Source organism: Amblyraja radiata, chromosome 38 (assembly GCF_010909765.2).
Source record: "Amblyraja radiata isolate CabotCenter1 chromosome 38, sAmbRad1.1.pri, whole genome shotgun sequence".
NCBI lineage: Eukaryota > Metazoa > Chordata > Chondrichthyes > Rajiformes > Rajidae > Amblyraja > Amblyraja radiata.
The window spans coordinates 1,013,685-1,032,863 of NC_045993.1; the positions used below are offsets into that span (position 1 = coordinate 1,013,685).

The 19,179-nt window shown below is 46.0% G+C and overlaps 1 protein-coding gene across 1 annotated transcript in view; it reads left to right on the forward strand.

The window, feature by feature from the left end:
- The window catches only part of pold1 (DNA polymerase delta 1, catalytic subunit), a 114,052-nt gene that overhangs the window by 86,875 nt on the left and 7,998 nt on the right, over nucleotides 1-19,179 (forward strand). Inside the window, exons 22-24 of the mRNA XM_033013117.1 lie at nucleotides 5,880-6,012; nucleotides 7,188-7,301; nucleotides 15,891-15,943. Coding sequence (XP_032869008.1) covers nucleotides 5,880-6,012; nucleotides 7,188-7,301; nucleotides 15,891-15,943 — 300 coding nt within the window. The remainder of the gene's footprint in view (nucleotides 1-5,879; nucleotides 6,013-7,187; nucleotides 7,302-15,890; nucleotides 15,944-19,179) is intronic.

Sequence of the window (19,179 nt, forward strand, 5' to 3'; positions counted from 1 at the left end):
AGCAGCAGCGGCGGAGACCCGACTCGGCCCTGGAGCTGTGGCGGTGGCGGCAGCAGCGGAGACCCGACTCGGCCCTGGAGCTGTGGCGGCAGCAGCAGCGGTAGCGGAGACCTGACTCGGCCCCGAAGCTGTGGCGGAGGCAGCGGCAGCGGAGACCCGACTCGGCCCTGGAGCTGTGGCGGCGGCAGCAGCAGCGGAGACCCGACTCGGCCCTGGAGCTGTGGCGGCGGCAGCAGCAGCAGTAGCGGAGACCCGACTCGGCCCCGAAGCTGTAGCGGCGGCAGCAGCAGCGGAGACCCGACTCGGCCCTGGAGCTGTGGCGGTGGCGGCAGCAGCAGCGGCAGCGGAGACCCGACTCGGCCCCGAAGCTGTGGCGGAGACAGCAGCAGCGGAGACCCGACTCGGTCCTGGAGCTGTGGCGGCGGCAGCAGCAGCGGAGACCCGACTCGGTCCTGGAGCTGTGGCGGCGGCAGCAGCAGCAGCAGCGGTAGCGGAGACCCGACTCGGCCCCGAAGCTGTGGCGGAGGTAGCGGCAGCGGAGACCCGACTCAGTCCTGGAGCTGTGGCGGCGGCAGCAGCAGCAGCAGCGGTAGCGGAGACCCGACTCGGCCCCTGGAGCTGTGGCGGAGGTAGCGGCAGCGGAGACCCGACTCAGTCCTGGAGCTGTGGCGGAGGTAGCGGCAGCGGAGACCCGACTCGGCTCTGGAGCTGTGGCGGCGGCAGCGGCTGCAGCAGCGGCAGCGGAGACCCGACTCGGCCCCGAAGCTGTGGCGGAGGTAGCGGCAGCGGAGACCCGACTCGGCTCTGGAGCTGTGGCGGCGGCAGCGGCTGCAGCAGCGGCAGCGGAGACCCGACTTGGTCCTGGAGCTGTGGCGGCGGCAGCAACAGCGGAGACCTGACTCGGCCCTGGAGCTGTGGCGGAGGCAGCGACCACCCGCGGAGTTTGAACCGTCGCCTCGGCGCAGAGGGAGAACAAAGAGGGAAGAGACAGAGACTTTAAGATTTTGCCTTCCACCACAGTGAGGAGGTGTTTGGTGAACTCACTGTGGTGGATGTTAAATTTGTGTTGATTGTGTGTTTTTGTCATTTTTTAAATTATATGTATGACTGCAGGGAAACAATATTTCGTTCAGACCGAAAGGTCCGACTGACAATAAACGAATCTAATCTAATCTAATCTAATCTAATCTAAAGATGCTGCCTGACCTGCTGAGTTACTCCAGCACTCTGTGAAACGTCACCTATCCATGTTCTCCACAGATGCTGCCTGACCCGCTGAGTTACTCCAGCACTCTGTGAAACGTCACCTATCCATGTTCTCCACAGATGCTGCCTGACCCGCTGTGTTAACCCAGCATTTTGTGCCAATTTTTGGAAACATGCATCTGCAGTTCCTAGTTTCTGCCTATACCAGTTCCTCTATAACCTGATCTCGATGAACCTGCCTATTGTAACATCACAACATGTATTATAACAGAAGAGAAGCCAGGATTTTAATCTGTGATAGAAACAAATTATCCTTTCATTTATAGTTTTCATGACTTCCGCACATTCTACAGCACCTTAAATAATATATTTTTTTAACACTGCAAATGCTGAAAATCCAAAGAACAGAAAATGTTGGCAGGGTGCAGCATTTCTCCATGGAAGAGATGGTGAATGTTTCAAATCAAGGCCACCGAGTGGCAGCTTTGAAAGTGGTGAAGGAAGTGTGAAGTTTGGAGAGGGGGTGAGAGGGATGGGTTGGACAAAGAGGATATTTGTGAAAGAAGGAGGCAGACAAAAACATGTGTGCATCTTAGAACTTGCTCTTGTGTGAAAGGTGCACATGAATGGCAGCAAAAAGCTCCCACAGATAGTGATGACTAGATCTTCAGCAGCTATAGAAGAGGGATGTGTTCACCAGTCAGTGTGCAGGTGAAAGATTTGTATCTTACTGCTCTTCCCCCTCAGTGGCAGCAGGACCCTCAACAGTAAGGTTTAAGGTTCTTTAGGATGCTCAGAGGTTGTGAGAAGCGATAGATAAAATACATAATTTTTCTACTGTTATCATGGATTTGCTAACATGATAACGCAATGAGGGTGGGTGCTGATTAAGTAACTTAGAATTATTGCTGCATCTTCTGCAACCGGTGCACATTACAACACAGTGCACAAGCTGGCAGAGTAGACGCAGGGTCCTATATCCAGCCTGTCCTATGACAATACACTTATATCCGAGAGAAACACATAGGTTTAAGGTGAAGGGGAAAAGATTTAATAGGAATCTGAGGGGTACCCTTTTCAGGCAAAGGGTGGTGGGTGTGTGGAACAAGCTGACAATAGACAATAGGTGCAGGAGTAGGCCATTCGGCCCTTCGAGCCAGCACCGCCATTTAATGTGATCATGGCTAATCATCCCCAATCAGTACCCCGTTCCTGCCTTCTCCCCATGTCCCCTGACTCCGCTATCTTTAAGAGCCCTATCTAGCTCTCTCTTGAAATTTGCATCCAGAGAACCACCACTTATGACCTTGTGTTCCAGAACCTCACCCTATGGAATCCTGACATAACTTAGCAACCTGAGGAGAACGTGTTATATGGGAAAGGAAAATAAAACAGAAATTTAATATGATTTTCCATCTATCACTAATGCCTCCCTCACGCCTTCCCACAACCAGGAACATTTTTAATCAATTTGAAAAAAAAATAATGAATTTTCACTCTTCTTCTTGCGTACGGTGTGCATAGCCTAAAGTTATAGAACAACTTGTTCTATTTGATCTTATTTGATTGTGCACAGCGGGTTGATTGCATTCATCGAAACAGGGCGGACCTCGTGAAGGTTGCCCCTTATAATTTTGTACATCTTAATAAGGTCAATTGTATTTTTGCTTTCTGCATATTACTCAGTTAGCATAAATTCATTCCTGTTTCTGATTCTGCATTTTTTAAGTGAAAATAGAGATGGGAGATCGTGGTTCACCCAGTTTCAACGAATGCAATCAACCTGACGTGCAGAATCAAATAAGATCAAACAGAACAAGTTGTCTTACAACTTTAGGCTGTGCATGCCATACGCAAGAAGAAGAAGAGTGAAAATAATTTATTTTTTTCAAATTGATTAAAAATTTGCATTAGTGATAGATGGAAATCATATTACATTTCTGTTTTATTTTCCTTTCCCATATAACACGTTCTCCTGTTATGTCAGGATTCCATAAGGTACATAGGTCTGAGGAAGGGTCTCGACCCGAAACATCAACCATTAGGTCTCTCCAGAGATGCTGCCTGTCCCGTTGAGTTACTCCAGCATTTTGTGTCTAATATTCAGTGTAAACCAGCATCTGCAGTTCCTTCTTACACTTTCAAAAGGTACCAGCTGTTGTCATGGAGTTAACTCGTATCTGAATATTAGCTGTGAGGATTTAACTATAGAGGGCATCAGAGAATCCTCAACTCTTCAAGATGAGCAGAAATTGATGGATGTTAGTACCTTGGATCAGTTTCTACTTCCTACCACATGATGCTCTGGAGATTGGGTAAAGAGTAGATCCTTTCCCATGGGGAGAAGCCAGGTTAGATTTGCTGCTTACTGCTGTCTGTAGATTCGACAATAGGTATAAAATCAGGAATGCAGAAAGCCAATGGCATTCCTAACTTGTTTTTTTTCCCCTGTCTATCCTGACACAACCGCATTCGGCAAAAGTCCTAGTGGCATTCAGGGTGAGAGCGGGAGGGTTTGAAGTGAATGGCCAGTTCTTGTGAGTGATTTCGGGAATCGTCCACTTGTGGTAACAGCCATGTCGTGCTTGGGGAAGTGAGCCTTTCAGCACTTGTTCTCCTTTTTCAGTTTTGTGAAAGTGTTTCCTTATTTTGCTAACATGTTCAATTGATCGCTTAACTTCCCCAGCTCAGAGAGAAAGTTCAGTGGTTTTCATGCCCTGTGTGGTATCAGGTGTTATGTTCCCTTATCTTACACCAGTGTGGCATTGAGGCCTACCTGCATTGCAAAGCCTAGTCAGGTGCAGGTTCTGCAACTACTGAGCAAGCCCATAGCGGAACTGTCTTTCATTATCTACAGCCATTCACCCTAATACCTGGGTTTTTTTAAATCCCTATTTTTGATTTAGTTCCCTATATTTGAGGTGTTTTGATGTGAATAAATAAAGAGAAATTGGTTTCTGAGGCAGTGTGGGAGGGGCTGTTGATTAATAACCACATCATATAGATTTAATGTAATATTTCCTCTGGTATTTTAGCTAATTGTAATTTTTTTTTAATATGATAAATAACCTGCAATGCATTTTAAGTAGCTTGGGTTATAACTCTGAAAAGGGATTTGGATAACAAAAACTTAAACTTGTTAAATTTGAGGAAAGAATGCGACAGAGAGACACATTGACTAGTTCATTTAAAGGGCTGTCACAGCACGATGGGATGAATGGCATCTTCTCTTCCGTCTGGTTGTTGGACTTTTCATGTATTCCTGGTCATAAGTGATAGGAGCCAGAATTAGGCCATTCGGCCCATCAAGTTTATGTCGCCATTCAATCACGGCTGATCTATCTCTCCCTGCTAACCCCGCCCTCCTGCCTCCTACCCATAACCCCTGACACTCTCAAGAGTTACACAGAGTAATTCACTCCTCACTATCGTGTCACCATGTACCATTCTCACTTCCTAAAACAGTTACTCTGCAGCTTTGAGAGCCTGCCAGGCAGAAGTTGTGTAGGAAAGACCTGCAGATGCTGGTTTAAATCGAAGATAGACACAAAATGCTGGAGTAACTCAGCAGGACAGGCCGCATCTCTGGAGAGAAGGAATGGGTTGAGACCCTTCTTCAGACTGATGTCGGGAGTGGGCGGGACAGAGATAGAAGACAGCAAGTCGGAGACAGCAAGACTGGAGGGAGAACTGGGAAGGGGAAAGGGATGGAGAGAGAGGGCTACTTGAAGTTAGAGAAGTCAATGTTCATACCGCTGGGGTGTAAGCTGCCCAAGCGAAATACGAGGTGCTGTTCCTCCAATTAGCGCTGGGCCTCACTCTGACAATAGAGTGCTGGCTATATTGACGACAGCAAGATCGAGATGACACAAACCTCTATCATGTAGAGCTTTAACAGCCCGAATATGGGCTTGTTCCTAAAAACGCCTGATGAAGAATGTGTGCAGAACTTGCCCTTGCCCCATATCCATGTAGCGCAAGGAAAATCTCAAAAAGAGAAAAACCGCTTCAACTATTCTCATTTGTGGAAGCAAATTCATATTTTTTTCTCCGCTCAAAATGTTTCCTTTAAAAAGTCAGCACTCCTTAGTTTCTCTCTGTATATCTGTTTCTTTTAATATCTTCTATAACATTTAGCAGGATGCTCCTTCGGAAAGTACCCTGACGCAGTTTTAGTTTGAAAGCCTTCCCTACTCCAGACATTAGCCATTTGTGGTACGTCTGCTGTATCCTTGACTCACAGGGAACAATCTGCCAGAGGAAGTGGTGAAGGCAAGTACTGTGACACTATGTCATTGGGCAGGTACATGGATAAGAAAGCTTTGGAGGGATATGGGCCCATAGCAGGCAAATGGCACCAGCGCAGAAGAGACACTGACGAGTTGTACAAAGGGCCTGTTTCCATGCTTCACTTGACATAGACACAGAATGCTGGAGTAACTCAGCGGGACAGGGAGCATCTCTGGAGAGAACGTTTCAGGCCGAGGACCTTTACTTGTCTACTAAGGACCAATGGATAATATTTGCTAGATTTCTTGCTTCCTCTTCTATGGGACATTCTTTTCAATACAAAAGATACATTTTAAAAAATATTTAAATATTTTTATTATTAAAAGTTTATTGCAGTACATTTATTTCTTTATTTCTTTCTTTCTCTCCATCCCTCTCTGTAGGATCCGATCTATGTTCTGGAGAACAACATTCCGATCGACACGCAGTATTATTTGGAGCAGCAGCTTGCAAAACCCCTCTTGAGAATCTTTGAGCCCATCCTGGGAGAAGCCAAAGCTGAGGCTGTGCTTTTGAGTGAGTGATTTTTAACCAGACTGTTGAAGTGACCATCTCAGGTGTAGCAGTATTAATGCCAATGGTGGGTTTTTTTGACGTTTGATTTTGGGGGGTGTCTGATGGCACTGGGCCTCTACTCTACTTTTCTCTGTTTCTACTCGCTGAAGTTTAGAAGGATGAGTGGGGGGGCTTCATTGAAAATTACCGAATAGTGAAAGGCCTGGATAGAGTGGATATGGAGAGAATGTTTCCACTAGTGGGAGAGTCTAGGACCAGAGGGCACAGACTCAGAATTAAAGGACGTTCCTTTTGGAAGGAGATGAGGAGGAATTTCTTTCGCCAGATGGTGGTGAATCTGTGGAATTCATTGCCACAGACGGCGGTGGAGGCCAAGTCAATGAATTTTTTAAGATGGCAATTAAGAGATTGTTGATTAGTGCAGGTGTCGTGGGTTATGGGGAGCAGGCAGGAGAATGGGGTTGAGGGAGAGATAGATCAGCCATGATTGAATGGCGGAGTAGACGATGGGCCGAATGGCCTAATTCTGCTCCTATCATTTACGAACTTATGATGTGTTTTCAATGCATAATTACTGGGACTACAGTGACAAGTGTATCCCATTAGCTGAGACCAATGAAACATCAATATATTTCAACTGCAGAATAGTTGAATAGTCTACCACATGCATTCTTATTTTGATTGTCACCTCCAGTTGGGCTTCTGAAACGAAGGGCCTACTTCCACGTTGTATCACTCACTCTGTGACCCAGACACCTTAGCATTGAGTGGACGCAAGCTGCTGGAGTAACTCAGCATGTCAGGGAGCAGCTCCGGGTAGGTGACATCTCAGGGTAGTGCCTCCTTCAGACTGATTGTGGAGGGAGGGGGGGGGGAAGAGAGGAGGTGCAGGACAAAGGTGATGGGTGGTTACAGGTTAAGTTTTTTTGATAGGGCCCTGTACAACAGCAGAAGGACCTTTTTGCTCCTATACTCAATTACTTGTTACTTGTTTCCCAACCATGGAAGGAGGCTGGAGGGACCAGACTGGACAGATAAATGAGGAATGTATTTAAAGGAATCAGCTTCAAGTGAAACCATATCAAAGTAGGATTTAATTTGAAGCCGGCTAGTTGTGGTTCCTGTTTGCTGAACCTTTGAAGGTATTAATTTCACTTTTTGTTTGTTTTTTGTAGAGGGAGAGCACACAAGATGCAAAACTGTGTTGACGTCAAAGGTGGGCGGTCTTATGGCCTTTGCAAAGAAACGAAGCACATGTATAGGATGCAAAGCTGTTTTGAATGATGGCGGTAAGGGTCAAAAACAACGATGACTGATTTATAAATAACACTGCAGTTTTGGTTCCTCTGAGACGTGTTAAATGCACTTTAGAGGTTGGGCAAGAAGTTCCTTTGTTTTGAGGAGGGTGTTGAACGGCACCCAGCATGTGAGGGCAGTCGTGGACTCGATGGGCCGAAGGGCCAGTTTCCATGGTATCTCTCAGGGGAAGGGATAAAGAACTATGGCAGGTCTCCAAGGTTGACAGCAGAAGACATTAATGACAAGATGTCACCTCTTGCTCTTTACTACTCTACTGGGCGTCTCGGTGGCACAATGGTAGAGTTCCTGCCTTACAGTGCCAGAGACCCGGGTTCGATCCTGACTATGGGTGCTGTCTGTAGGGAGCTTGTACATTCTGCCTGTGACCAGCGTGGGTTTTCACCGAGACCTTCGGTTTCCTCCCACACTCCAAAGACGTACAGGTTTGTCGGTTAATTGGCTTGGTGTAAGTGTAAAATTGTCCTTAGTGTGTCTAGGCTAGTGTTAGTGTGCGGGGATCGCTGGTTGGTGCGAACTCGGTGGGCCGAAGGGTCTGTTTCCGCACAGTATCTCTAAACTAAACTACACGATAATTTCCAGCATTTTATTAAATCTAATTAATAAGACAATAGATGCAGGAGTAGGCCATTCGGCCCTTCGAGCCAGCACCGCCATTCAATGTGATCATGGCTGATCATCCACAATCAGTACCCCGTTCCTGCCTTCTCCCCATATCCCCTGACTCCGCTATTTTTAAGAGCCCCATCTAGCTCCCTCTTGAAAGCATCCAGAGAACCTGCCTCCACATGAGGCAGAGAATTCCACAGACTCACCACTCTATGTGTGAAAAAGTGTTTCCTCGTCTCTGTTCTAAATGGCTTACCCCTTATTCTTAAACTGTGGCCCCAGATTCTGGACTCCCCCAACATCGGGAACATGTTTCCTGCCTCTAGCGTGTCCAAACCCTTCATAAGGATTGAAGGAAGAGTGAGCATGGAGAGGGAGAGATCCACGCTGCTCCTTAGTTCTTTGTCTATTGAAGGAAGACTCACCGGTCACATTGAGACCTGGCCTGAATTGCAAGAACTGAGTTGGGGATTAAACTGTTTAAGAAAGAACTGCAGATGCTGGAAAAAAAAATTGAAGGTAGACAAAAATGCTGGAGAAACTCAGCAGGTGAGGCAGCATCTATGGAGAGAAGGAATAGGCGACGTTTCGGGTCGACTCAACCCGAAACGTCACCCATTCCTTCACTCCATAGATGCTGCATCACCCGCTGAGTTTCTCCAGCATTTTTGTCCACCCTGGGATTAAACTGATCAGTTTCGACCCTCCGCCTTTGAAGATTTTTACATAATGAGCAGTAATTTTGTGGTCTGTGCATGGTGAAAGTAAGCCAAGATATCAAATTGTTTTTAAAGGATAAACTTCCAAGTGGAACGGCAATAAAATATGAAGTATTGGCTTGGGAGTAGGAGATGCCAGTAGACACACCCTGGCAACGAGTGACTTTCACAGAGCTCTGAGCTCTGAACTACAAAAGACTATTATTATTGCACTACATTTGTTATTTATTGGACTTTTCTTTTTTTTTTCTCTTCCCCCGTTATGTATTATCTATTAAGGCAGTTGTACAGGGTCTTAGTGAGACCACACCTGGAGTATTGTGTACAGTTTTGGTCTGAGGAAAGACATTCTTGCCATAGAGGGAGTACAGAGAAGGTTCACCAGACTGATTCCCGGGATGGCAGGACTTTCATATGAAGAAAGACTGGATAGACTCGGCTTATACTCGCTAGAATTTAGAAGATTGAGGGGGGATCTTATAGAAACTTACAAAATTCTTAAGGGGTTGAACAGGCTAGATGAAGGAAGATTGTTCCCAATGTTGGGGAAGTCCAGAACAAGGGGTCACAGTTTAAGGATAAGGGGGAAGTCTTTTAGGACCGAGATGAGAAAAACATTTTTCACACAGAGAGTGGTGAATCTGTGGAATTATCTGCCACAGAAGGTAGTTGAGGCCACAGTTCATTGGCTATATTTAAGAGGGAGTTAGATGTGGCCCTTGTGGCTAAAGGGATCAGGGGGTATGGAGAGAAGGCAGGTACAGGATACTGAGTTGGATGATCAGCCATGATCATATTGAATGGCGGTGCATGCTCGAGGGGCCGAATGGCCTCTACTCCTGCACCTATTGTCTATGTTTCTATGTTTACATATTCACATATTCTGTTGTGCTGCAGCAAGTAAGAATTTAATTGTCCCGTCCGGGACATATGACAATAAAACACTCTTGACTCGTGTTGCAGCTGGTCTACATCTATGACCTAATTTGAAAAACATAATGTAACAAATCTCTTCTGGTGTATAATATCCATGTTGTCCCTGTCTGCATGACTTCCAAGGCCTTGTTGCTTGGTTCCAGTTTGAGTAGAACTTGACTCGTGTGTGAAGTTGGAACCTAGCCAGAGCACTGTCATGCCAAGCAGGTCATCTTGTGGCCTTGTGTAGAGTGGCCACATGTCTTTTGCTAGTTTGTCATCACTTGCTATCTCGCTAACTACACTTCTTGTCTTTCCTTGCTTCTATTTCTCTCTGGGCCAAAGTAACAACTGTCTAAGATCAACATCCAGCAGCTGAAATTGAAATTAAATTTGGATGGATGTCAAGGTGGTGTTCTGTAATTATGTATATTTTCTGAATTGGAACAAATGTTCGTTTTCTTTGGGAAATCAGAGACCCCACCAGATGTTGTTGCTATGGCGATTTGGGAACTGGTGGTGAGTGGAGTGAATGATCTGTGTCGGGGGAAAGATGGAATACATGGACCACAGAAAGGGAAACTAAAATAGGTCAGTGACTCATCTTGGCTGTGCTTCTTCCAGCAGCTGGCTGGAGATCAGTTGCCAAGAAGTGTTGTGGAAACAGATTGCCTGGCCACTACATCAAAGGGTGGAGATAGAGGGGTTGAGATGGGGGTTGGGAGAGATCGTGGCCTCTGTTAGGTTCATTGATGTGGTGGATGTAGATCATCTTGAAGGCCAACTAGATTAATGATTGGGTAGATAGACACAAAGTGATGGTGTAACTAAGTTGCTCAGGCAGCATCTCTGGAGAACAAGGACACGTGACATTTCTGGTCGGGACCCTTCTTCAGACCAATTATTGGGTACTTATGCTTTAGGAGAAAGCTTCAGAGGTGTAACTCGTTGGGCATGAGTAATTCAGTGGAATTTTGTCCAAGCATTAGCGCAGTGCTTAACATAATACTGCATAAGGAAGTTTATAGGGTGGGAGGCTGCTAAACCAGGCAGAAGCTTTTGAAGCAGAGTAGGTTTTATGACTAAAAGTGCAGTTATTTAGGGAAAAAAATAAGGGACTGTTAACATTCCTCTGTGCTCAGCTCTGAATCGTTGTTAATTTTCAATATGTACTAATGTTTGGACTCTCACCTATTTTTCCCCACCCCTTCCACCAACATTCCTTCCTCTAGCTTCACCATGTACATCCTTTTGTCTCACACCTTCCATCTTTTGGCCTCTGACCTTTGTCCACCATCCTATCAAAAACACTTTGTATCAGCCGATTACCTGCCACATTGTCCTGCCCCTTCTCTTCCAGATTTCTCACCCCCCTCCACCCCCCCCACCAATCAGTCTAGACCCAAAAAGTCGCCTATCCATGTTCTCCACAGATGCTGCCTGACCCGCTGAGTTACTCCAGCATTCTGTGAAACGTCACCTATCCATGTTCTCCACAGATGCTGCCTGGCCCACTGAGTTATGGTGCAGCAGCATCTATGGAGCTAAGGAAATAGGCAACGTTTCGCGCCGAAACCCTTCTGGAAATAGGCAACGTTTCGGGTCGAAACCCGGAAGGGTTTCGGCCCGAAACGTTGCCTATTTCCTTAGCTCCATAGATGCTGCTGTACCCGCTGAGTTACTCCAGCACTCTGTGAAACGTCACCTATCCATGTTCTCCACAGATGCTGCCTGACCCGCTGAGTTACTCCAGCACTCTGTGAAACGTCACCTATCCATGTTCTCCACAGATGCTGCCTGACCTGCTGAGTTACTCCAGCACTCTGTGAAACCTCACCTATCCATGTTCTCCACAGATGCTGCCTGACCCGCTGAGTTACTCCAGTACTTTTCTCTTTATTTTTGGTGAAATGAATAATCAAGTTTTGAGTTGAATTTATTCAGGCAGACTCTCGCTGGAGCTTCATAGTCTGAAGAAGGGTTTCGGGCCGAAACGTTGCCTATTTCCTTCGCTCCATAGATGCTGCCGCACCCGCTGAGTTTCTCCAGCACTTTTGTCTACCTTCACATTCTCCCCGCTGTTGCCGACTGGACTGATGGGCTGGAGTTTCCCTTGTTCTAGAATAGAAGGCTTGCAGCCCAAAGTCTCCTTGCGTCTCTCTCATTTCCCGTGGTCAGGCCGGAGGCTGAGCAGTTCCTCATTCTGAAAGTTTGTTCTCCAATATCACTCAGAATCTTCCTGACACCACATCATGGGATTACAAAAGGAGAGAAGGGGGCACTGAGCACTGAGGGAGGGCATGAAAGAAAAGCCCGCCGGAAGGGGGTCATTTGTGTGATGTCAAATGTGTTGTGATCAGTTCAGTTTATTGTCACGTGTGGCAAGGTACATTGAAAAGCTTTTGTTGCGGGCTAACCAGTCAACGGAAAGACAATACATGATTACAATCGAACCATTTACAGTGTACAGATACATGATAAGGGAATGACGTTTAGTGCAAGGTACAGCCAGTAAAGACCGGTCAAGGATAGCCTGAGGGTCACCAATGAGGTGGATGGTAGTTCAGGACCGCTCTCTGGTTGTTGGTAGGATGGTTCAGTTGCCTGATAACAGCCGGGAAGAAACTGTCTCTGAATCTGGAGGTGTGCGTTTTCACACTTCTGCACCTTTTGCCTGATGGGAGAGGGGAGAAGAGGGAGTGCGACCTGTTCCTGATTATGCTGCTGGCATTGCCGAGGCAGCATGAGGTGTAAATGCGATCAATAGAAGGGAAGTTGGTTTGAGTGATGGTCTGGGCTGCGTCCACAATTCGCTAGAATTTCTTATGGTCCTGGATGGACCATGGTCCTGGTTCCCAAACCAAGCTGACATTTGATTAAGAATCATTTGATTTTTAATTATATTCGTCATGGGCTGGTATTGTTTAAGGGCCTGTCCCACTTTCCCGAGTTGCTCACGAATTCTCCCAAGTTTTCCCCTTGATTCAAACTCGGAGAATGTTCGTAATGGGTCCGCAGGAGGCCGTAGATATATCGTAGCGGCTCGCTATGTCAGCCGTAGGTACTCGGGGCATCAGGTAAGTCGGGATGTTTTTTCCAGCCCGATAAAAAATGTCCACGAGTAAGAAGATAGTCGGGAGGAGAAAAATTGCAACATTTAATGCCCCGAGTACCCTACGGCTGACATAATGAGCCGCTACGATATATCTACGGACTCCTACGGACCCGTTACGAACATTCTCCGAGTTTGAATCAAGGGGAGAATTCGTGAGCAGCTCGGGAAAGTGGGACAGGCCCTTTAGCCTGCTTTGCATTAGAAACATGTAGCCAATTGCTCTCATTTCTTTATTATTTCCAGAATCTAGATCTTGAGTGTGTTGGTCATTGTGGGCTCTGTCCACCATGGCCTGCTGGATCTCCCGGTTGCTAACTACTTTAACTCTCCTTTCCATACCCATACTGATCTTTCTGTCCTGGGCCTCCTCCATTGCCAGAGTGAGTCCCACCGCAAATTGGAGGAGCAGCACCTCATATTTCACTTGGGTAGTTTACACCCCAGCAGTATGAACATTGACATCTCTAACTTCAAATAGCCCTTGCTTTCTCTCTCCGTCCCCTTCCCCTTCCCAGTTCTTCCACTAGTCTTGCTGTCTCCGACTACATTCTATCTTGGTCCCGCCCCCTCCATGACATCAGTCTGAAGAAGGGTCTCAACCTGAAACGTTGCCCATTCATTCTCTCCAGAGATGCTGTCTGTCCCGCTGAGTTACACCAGCATGTTGTGTCTCACCTTCGATTTAAACCAGCACCTGCAGTTCTTTCTTACCCATACTGATCTTTCTGTCCTGGGCCTCCTCCATTGCCAGAGTGTGGCCACACTTGCAAACTGGAGGAACAGCACCTCATATTCCGCTTGCGTAGCTAACAACCAAGTGGTATGAGCAAAGAATTCTCCAATTTTAGGGAACTAACCTGAAAGCAAGCCTTCCTTCCCCCCGTTCACTAGGCCCCACATTGACTCAAACACATTCATCCCCACCCCCCTCCTCTTCTACCTATTCCTTCCTCTGGCTTCACAATTTGCAGCTCTTCTATCTTTACCTGACAGTTTTGTTTTTCCATCTCTGGTCTTTGTCCAACCATCTGCCTATCAACCCCACTCCCCCTTCACCTGTATCCACCTATTACTCGCCAGACTTTGACCTTCCTCTCCTCCAGAGTGCTGGAGTAACTCGGCGGGTCAGGCAGCATCTGTGGAGAACATGGATAGGTGACGTTTCACAGAGTGCTGGAGTAACTCAGCGGGTCAGGCAGCATCTGTGGAGAACATGGATAGGTGACGTTTCACAGAGTGCTGGAGTAACTCGGCGGGTCAGGCAGCATCTGTGGAGAACATGGATAGGTGACGTTTCACAGAGTGCTGGAGTAACTCAGTGGGTCAGGCAGCAACTGTGGGGGAAAAGGATGGGTGACGTTTTGGGTCGGAACCTTCTTCAGACAGGTCACACCAGTTCAGTTTCTTGTCAATGGTTAATCCCAGGGCATTGATACTGGGGGAGTCGGCAATGATGATGCATTGTGAGTGTCAGGTGGTGATCGCTGGAGTTTCTCGTTGGATTTACTGAGGGATGACAGAAATGCACAAACTCCCTCTAAAATCCTAAAGCTGAGACTCTCAGTGTCCAATAGTGTCCCCCCAGTGACTAGAGATGAGAGTTGGGAAAGAGTTGGGAAAGAACAAGAGGTGTTTATTCACCCAGAGAGTTGTGAGTCTGTGGAATTCTCTGCCTCAGAGGGCGGTGGAGGCCGGTTCTCTGGATACTTTCAAGAGAGAGCTAGATAGGGCTCTTAAAGATAGCGAAGTCAGGGGATATGGGGAGAAGGCAGGAACGGGGTACTGATTGGGGATGATCAGCCATGATCACATTGAATGGCGGTGCTGGCTCAAAGGGCTGAATGGCCTACTCCTGCACCCATTGTCTATTTATTTTCTGTGAATTGTACCAAGGATCTCTGTGTCACCTGCAGTGGAGGTGTTTGAATGTAGCGGTACAGGTGTGTAGCATTGGGCAAGGGCACAGTGGGCTGCAGGTGAATGGCTGGCTTTACCTGCTCTTGAAGCAAACAATGGAGTGTGTGGTAGCATAGGTCAACTGTAAGCTAGTGCAATCAGAGGAAGTTAAAGGCTTGGAAAATATCAACCACTTCTTAAAGGGACAAAAATAAATGAGTCTTTGGTCAGGGACTTCATGGTAACCTGAATCTTTAACCTCAGCTTGGATGTGTGGAGAAAGTACCTCCAGTGTATAAACTAAACCTCCGTATTCTGTAGTTCTTTAAATACGTTAAAGATAAAATAAACATTAAAGAATTATAGAATTATGTTATTTTGGTTGGAGGTAATTTCTCGAGACTTTTTCAACGTACCTTTCATTAATACTTATCTAATTTGTCTTTTGATTGAATCTCTCGCTATATATAATCTTTCCCTTGCACTCTCTCCCCTGTAAACCCTGCCAATCTGATACAAAGCTGATAAGATGCTGGACATTTGCAGTAAGAAGCACTCTGTTGAGGCTGTCTAAGGCCTGTCCTACTTTCACGATCTGCCGAGTTTGCCCTTGACTCGTACTCGCAGCATGGTCGTCACGAGGGCGTAGGTAGGTCGTAGCAGGCGGTGATGTTAGTCGTGGGCACTCGTGGCATCAAGTAGGTCGGGGCGTTTTTTCTAGCCTGATGAAAAATGTGCACGAGTAAAAAAGGTTGTGAATTCTGTCGTGAAAGTGGGACAGGCCCTTCTCTCATAGAAATTGTGTTAACTGACTGGGCCAATAATCTTCTTAAATTTGTGAATAAAGTTTACCCCTCCTAATTCTCCCACAAGGTAAAGCCCTCGGGGCTATGTGTCCAATTACTTACTTACTTTTTATTACAGACTCAGGACCCAGATAAGACAAGACATTACATAGAATAAATTGCATATAAAGGCACAATAAATGACACACAAAAGCACAGTAAATTACTTGCAAAAGTACAATACACGGTTTAAGATCAAGAATAAAAAAACAGATTTGCAGACTTTTTGTTGTTAAGGACTCTGGTCAAAGATAACACGGTCACATTCCAAGTGAAAAGATGCAGTGAGTGAAATAAGATTGGCTTCTTGTGTCCCTGTATACAACTGGCCTTTCAGCACAATTTTAATTATCTTTGTTTGTGCATGTGTTAGACCTGAATAGTTTTTGTTATAAATCTGCACTGCTCTTTGGAAAGAGATTTCAAACTCAATTTATCTTGGGACTTCTGTTTTCTCTGCAGGTGCTGTCTGCAGTTACTGTAGATCTCGTCAATCAGAGCTGTATCAGAAGGAGGTACGATAACATCATATATTAGGATTGGAGAGCTGGATTATGCCTTGGTGAAATGTGTTCCTTTAGTTACCACATTACATAGAAACATAGAAACATAGAAATTAGGTGCAGGAGTAGGCCATTCGGCCCTTCGAGCCTGCACCGCCATTCAATATGATCATGGCTGATCATCCAACTCAGTATCCCGTACCTGCCTTCTCTCCATACCCTCTGATCCCCTTAGCCACAAGGGCCACATCTAACTCCCTCTTAAATATAGCCAATGAACTGGCCTCGACTACCCTCTGTGGCAGAGAGTTCCAGAGATTCTCCACTCTCTGTGTGAAAAAAGTTCTTCTCATCTCGATTTTAAAGGATTTCCCCCTTATCCTTAAGCTGTGACCCCTTGTCCTGGACTTCCCCAACATCGGGAACAATCTTCCTGCATCTAGCCTGTCCAACCCCTTAAGAATTTTGTAAGTTACACACCAGTGGGTAAAAACACTGCACAGCGCACCGTGAAATGGATGTATTTGTTGGCTCAGTGGCAACCAACTCGCCCTAAAAGGTTTTTGGAATTCAGTTTCATGCAGGATTTGATCTCATCATTTGTCTGCTTCTCCAACACCAGCCATGCAAGAGAACATTGAGAGCCCAACCACCCTTCTGCTTTGCCCCTTGTGCATCAAATTGGATGTTTTGCCACATCCAGCATCCAGTGCGCTGTGGGCATTGATTTGTGCAAAGACAAAGGGGTTTTTCTGAAGAAAAAACACAATGGGACACATTAGTTTAGAGATACAGCATGGAAACGGCCCACTGTGTCTGCGCCGACCAGCGATTCCTGTCCACTAGCACTATCCTACACACATTAAGGACAATTTGTACCGAAGGTAATTAACCTACAACCTGTCCGACTTTGGAGTGTGGGAGGAAACCGGAGCACCCGGGGAAAACCCACGTGGTCACAGGGAGAAGGTGCAAACTCCGTACAGACAGCACCCATAGTCAGGATGGAACCCTGGTCTCTGGTGCTGTGAGGCAGCAACTCTACCCGCTGCACCACCGTGCCGCCCCAAGTATTTTAATTTTGAAAGACAAGCCATATGGAAAGCAATTACTTTAATCACAGGTTTTTTATACTTGTTGATCTATAGAAGCACTAGTATACACCTCCTTGTTAAAGATTGGGGCAGGATTCAATCACAATGGTAACCAACAAAGAACATCAAGGAATAATCATCTTTCATTTTAATATTCTGAATTTAAATCTTTGACTGCACTGTTCAATTAATTTATATTATTTGTTTCGATAAAAAGTTTAAGCACTGGCGATTCTCTGATACTGAGTTGAGATCTGGTCACTAGCATTTTAGAATATTGGCAAAGCCTTTGGATGCAGAGGAAAGGTGTAGGAAGGAACTGCAGGTGCTGGTTTAAATCGAAGGTAAACACAAAGTGCTGGAGTAACTCAGCGGGACAGGCAGCATCTCTGGAGAGAAGGAATGGGTGACGTTCTGGGTCGAGACCCTTCTTCAGAATGCAGGATGCAGAAGCAATTAAGAAAATTGGGGTTTGTGAGACTTGGTTACGTTGAGACTCTGTAAAATTTGATCTGAACGCAGAGAAAGTTACGAAGGGATTTAGCAGGGGCATTCAACTTTTGCCAGTGGCTGAAGAGTTAGCAACCTGAGAAATGTAATTTAGCAAGGGAGTTTACCACTGATTGTAAAAACGGGCATACAGGTGATTAATTGTCCTTGCTGACATGGGGATAAGGTGAGGTGGAAGGCAGTTAATGTTCGACAGGTAAGGGATTTTCCAACTATTTTAAATAATGTTTACTTTTGGAGATGTAGACCAGTACGTTAGCTGTGGTATTCCCCCATTGTAACTGGATAGTGTTTTGTTACAGGGTGCTGGTATGTATTGCAGCACGCAAAATACACCAAAGCTTACAATTACACTCTGATGGTTGGATTAATTAAATCGATTAGGGAATGTTGACAACATTTCTAAGGGTTGACTGAGAGATGTGATGAAAACATGACAGCAGAGTACTCTGTATTTGCCAGCAATCCTGGAAGAACATTTAGGGACTGGAGACAAAGTGTTGTCTTTGACTGAAGCGGTGTTAGACAGCAACTTGTTCCTGTGCTGGTGACTTATTGTCAGCTGTTCAACACTGGGAAATTCCTTCATCCAAAATACTCTATCATCTTGTGTAGGAAAGAACTGCAGATGCTGGTTTAAATCTAAGGTGGACACAAAATGCTGGAGTAACTCAGTGGGTCAGGCAGCATCTCTGGAGAGAAGGAATGGGTGACGTTTCGGGTCGAGACTGAAGAAGGGTCTCAGCCTGAAAGGTCACCCATTCCTTCTCTCCAGAGATGCTGCCCGTCCCGCTGAGTTACTCCAGCATTTTGTGTCTACCTGTATCATCTTTTAATGGGCTCTGAGGGAAATACTCTCAAGAACAAGAGAGTCCAAGTGAGAACTTTCTAGCGGGAGTGTGAATCTTTGCAATCCTCTACCTTGGAGGACCAGGCCAGAATATATATTTAAGATTGAGGTGGACCTTTGGTCTACAGAAGAATTCAGGATGAATGGGATTTGGGCAGCGGGCTTTGTGGAGTAGGTGACTTCTTCCTGGGATGGTTCAGGTCTTATCTGGCAGACAGAACTATGTGTGTAAGCCTTGCTGGTTTTGAATCCTCCTCCGCTCCTCTGTCATATGGGGTTCCACAGGGCTCAATTTTAGGGCCCCTGCTTTTCTCACTGTACTTGCTTCCTCTGGGTTCCATTCTTAGAAAGCATGGCATCTCTTTTCATTGTTATGCTGATGATAGCCAACTATATATGCCGCTGAGGAAGGAAGACGCCTTTTCTGTCAAATCACTTCTGTCATGTCTTGATGACATTAAGTCCTGGATGGCCCTAAACTTTCTAGGATTTAATGAAAAGAAGACAGAGGTGATAGTGTTTGGTCCCAATGGCTGCCGTGAACCTCCCCCTGTTGACTTGGGTCCCCTGGCACGGTATGTGAAGCCAACAGTTTTAAACCTGGGTTTTAGGATGGACAGTGATTTTAAATTAGATCATCAAATAGGCGCGGTGGTTAAGTCCAGCTTCTTTCATTTAAGGCAGCTGGCAAAGGTGAAACCCATCCTCGAGCGGCAGCATTTTGAAACAGTAATCCATGCCTTTATTACATCTAGGCTGGATTACTGTAACGCACTCTATTTTGGAGTTGCTCG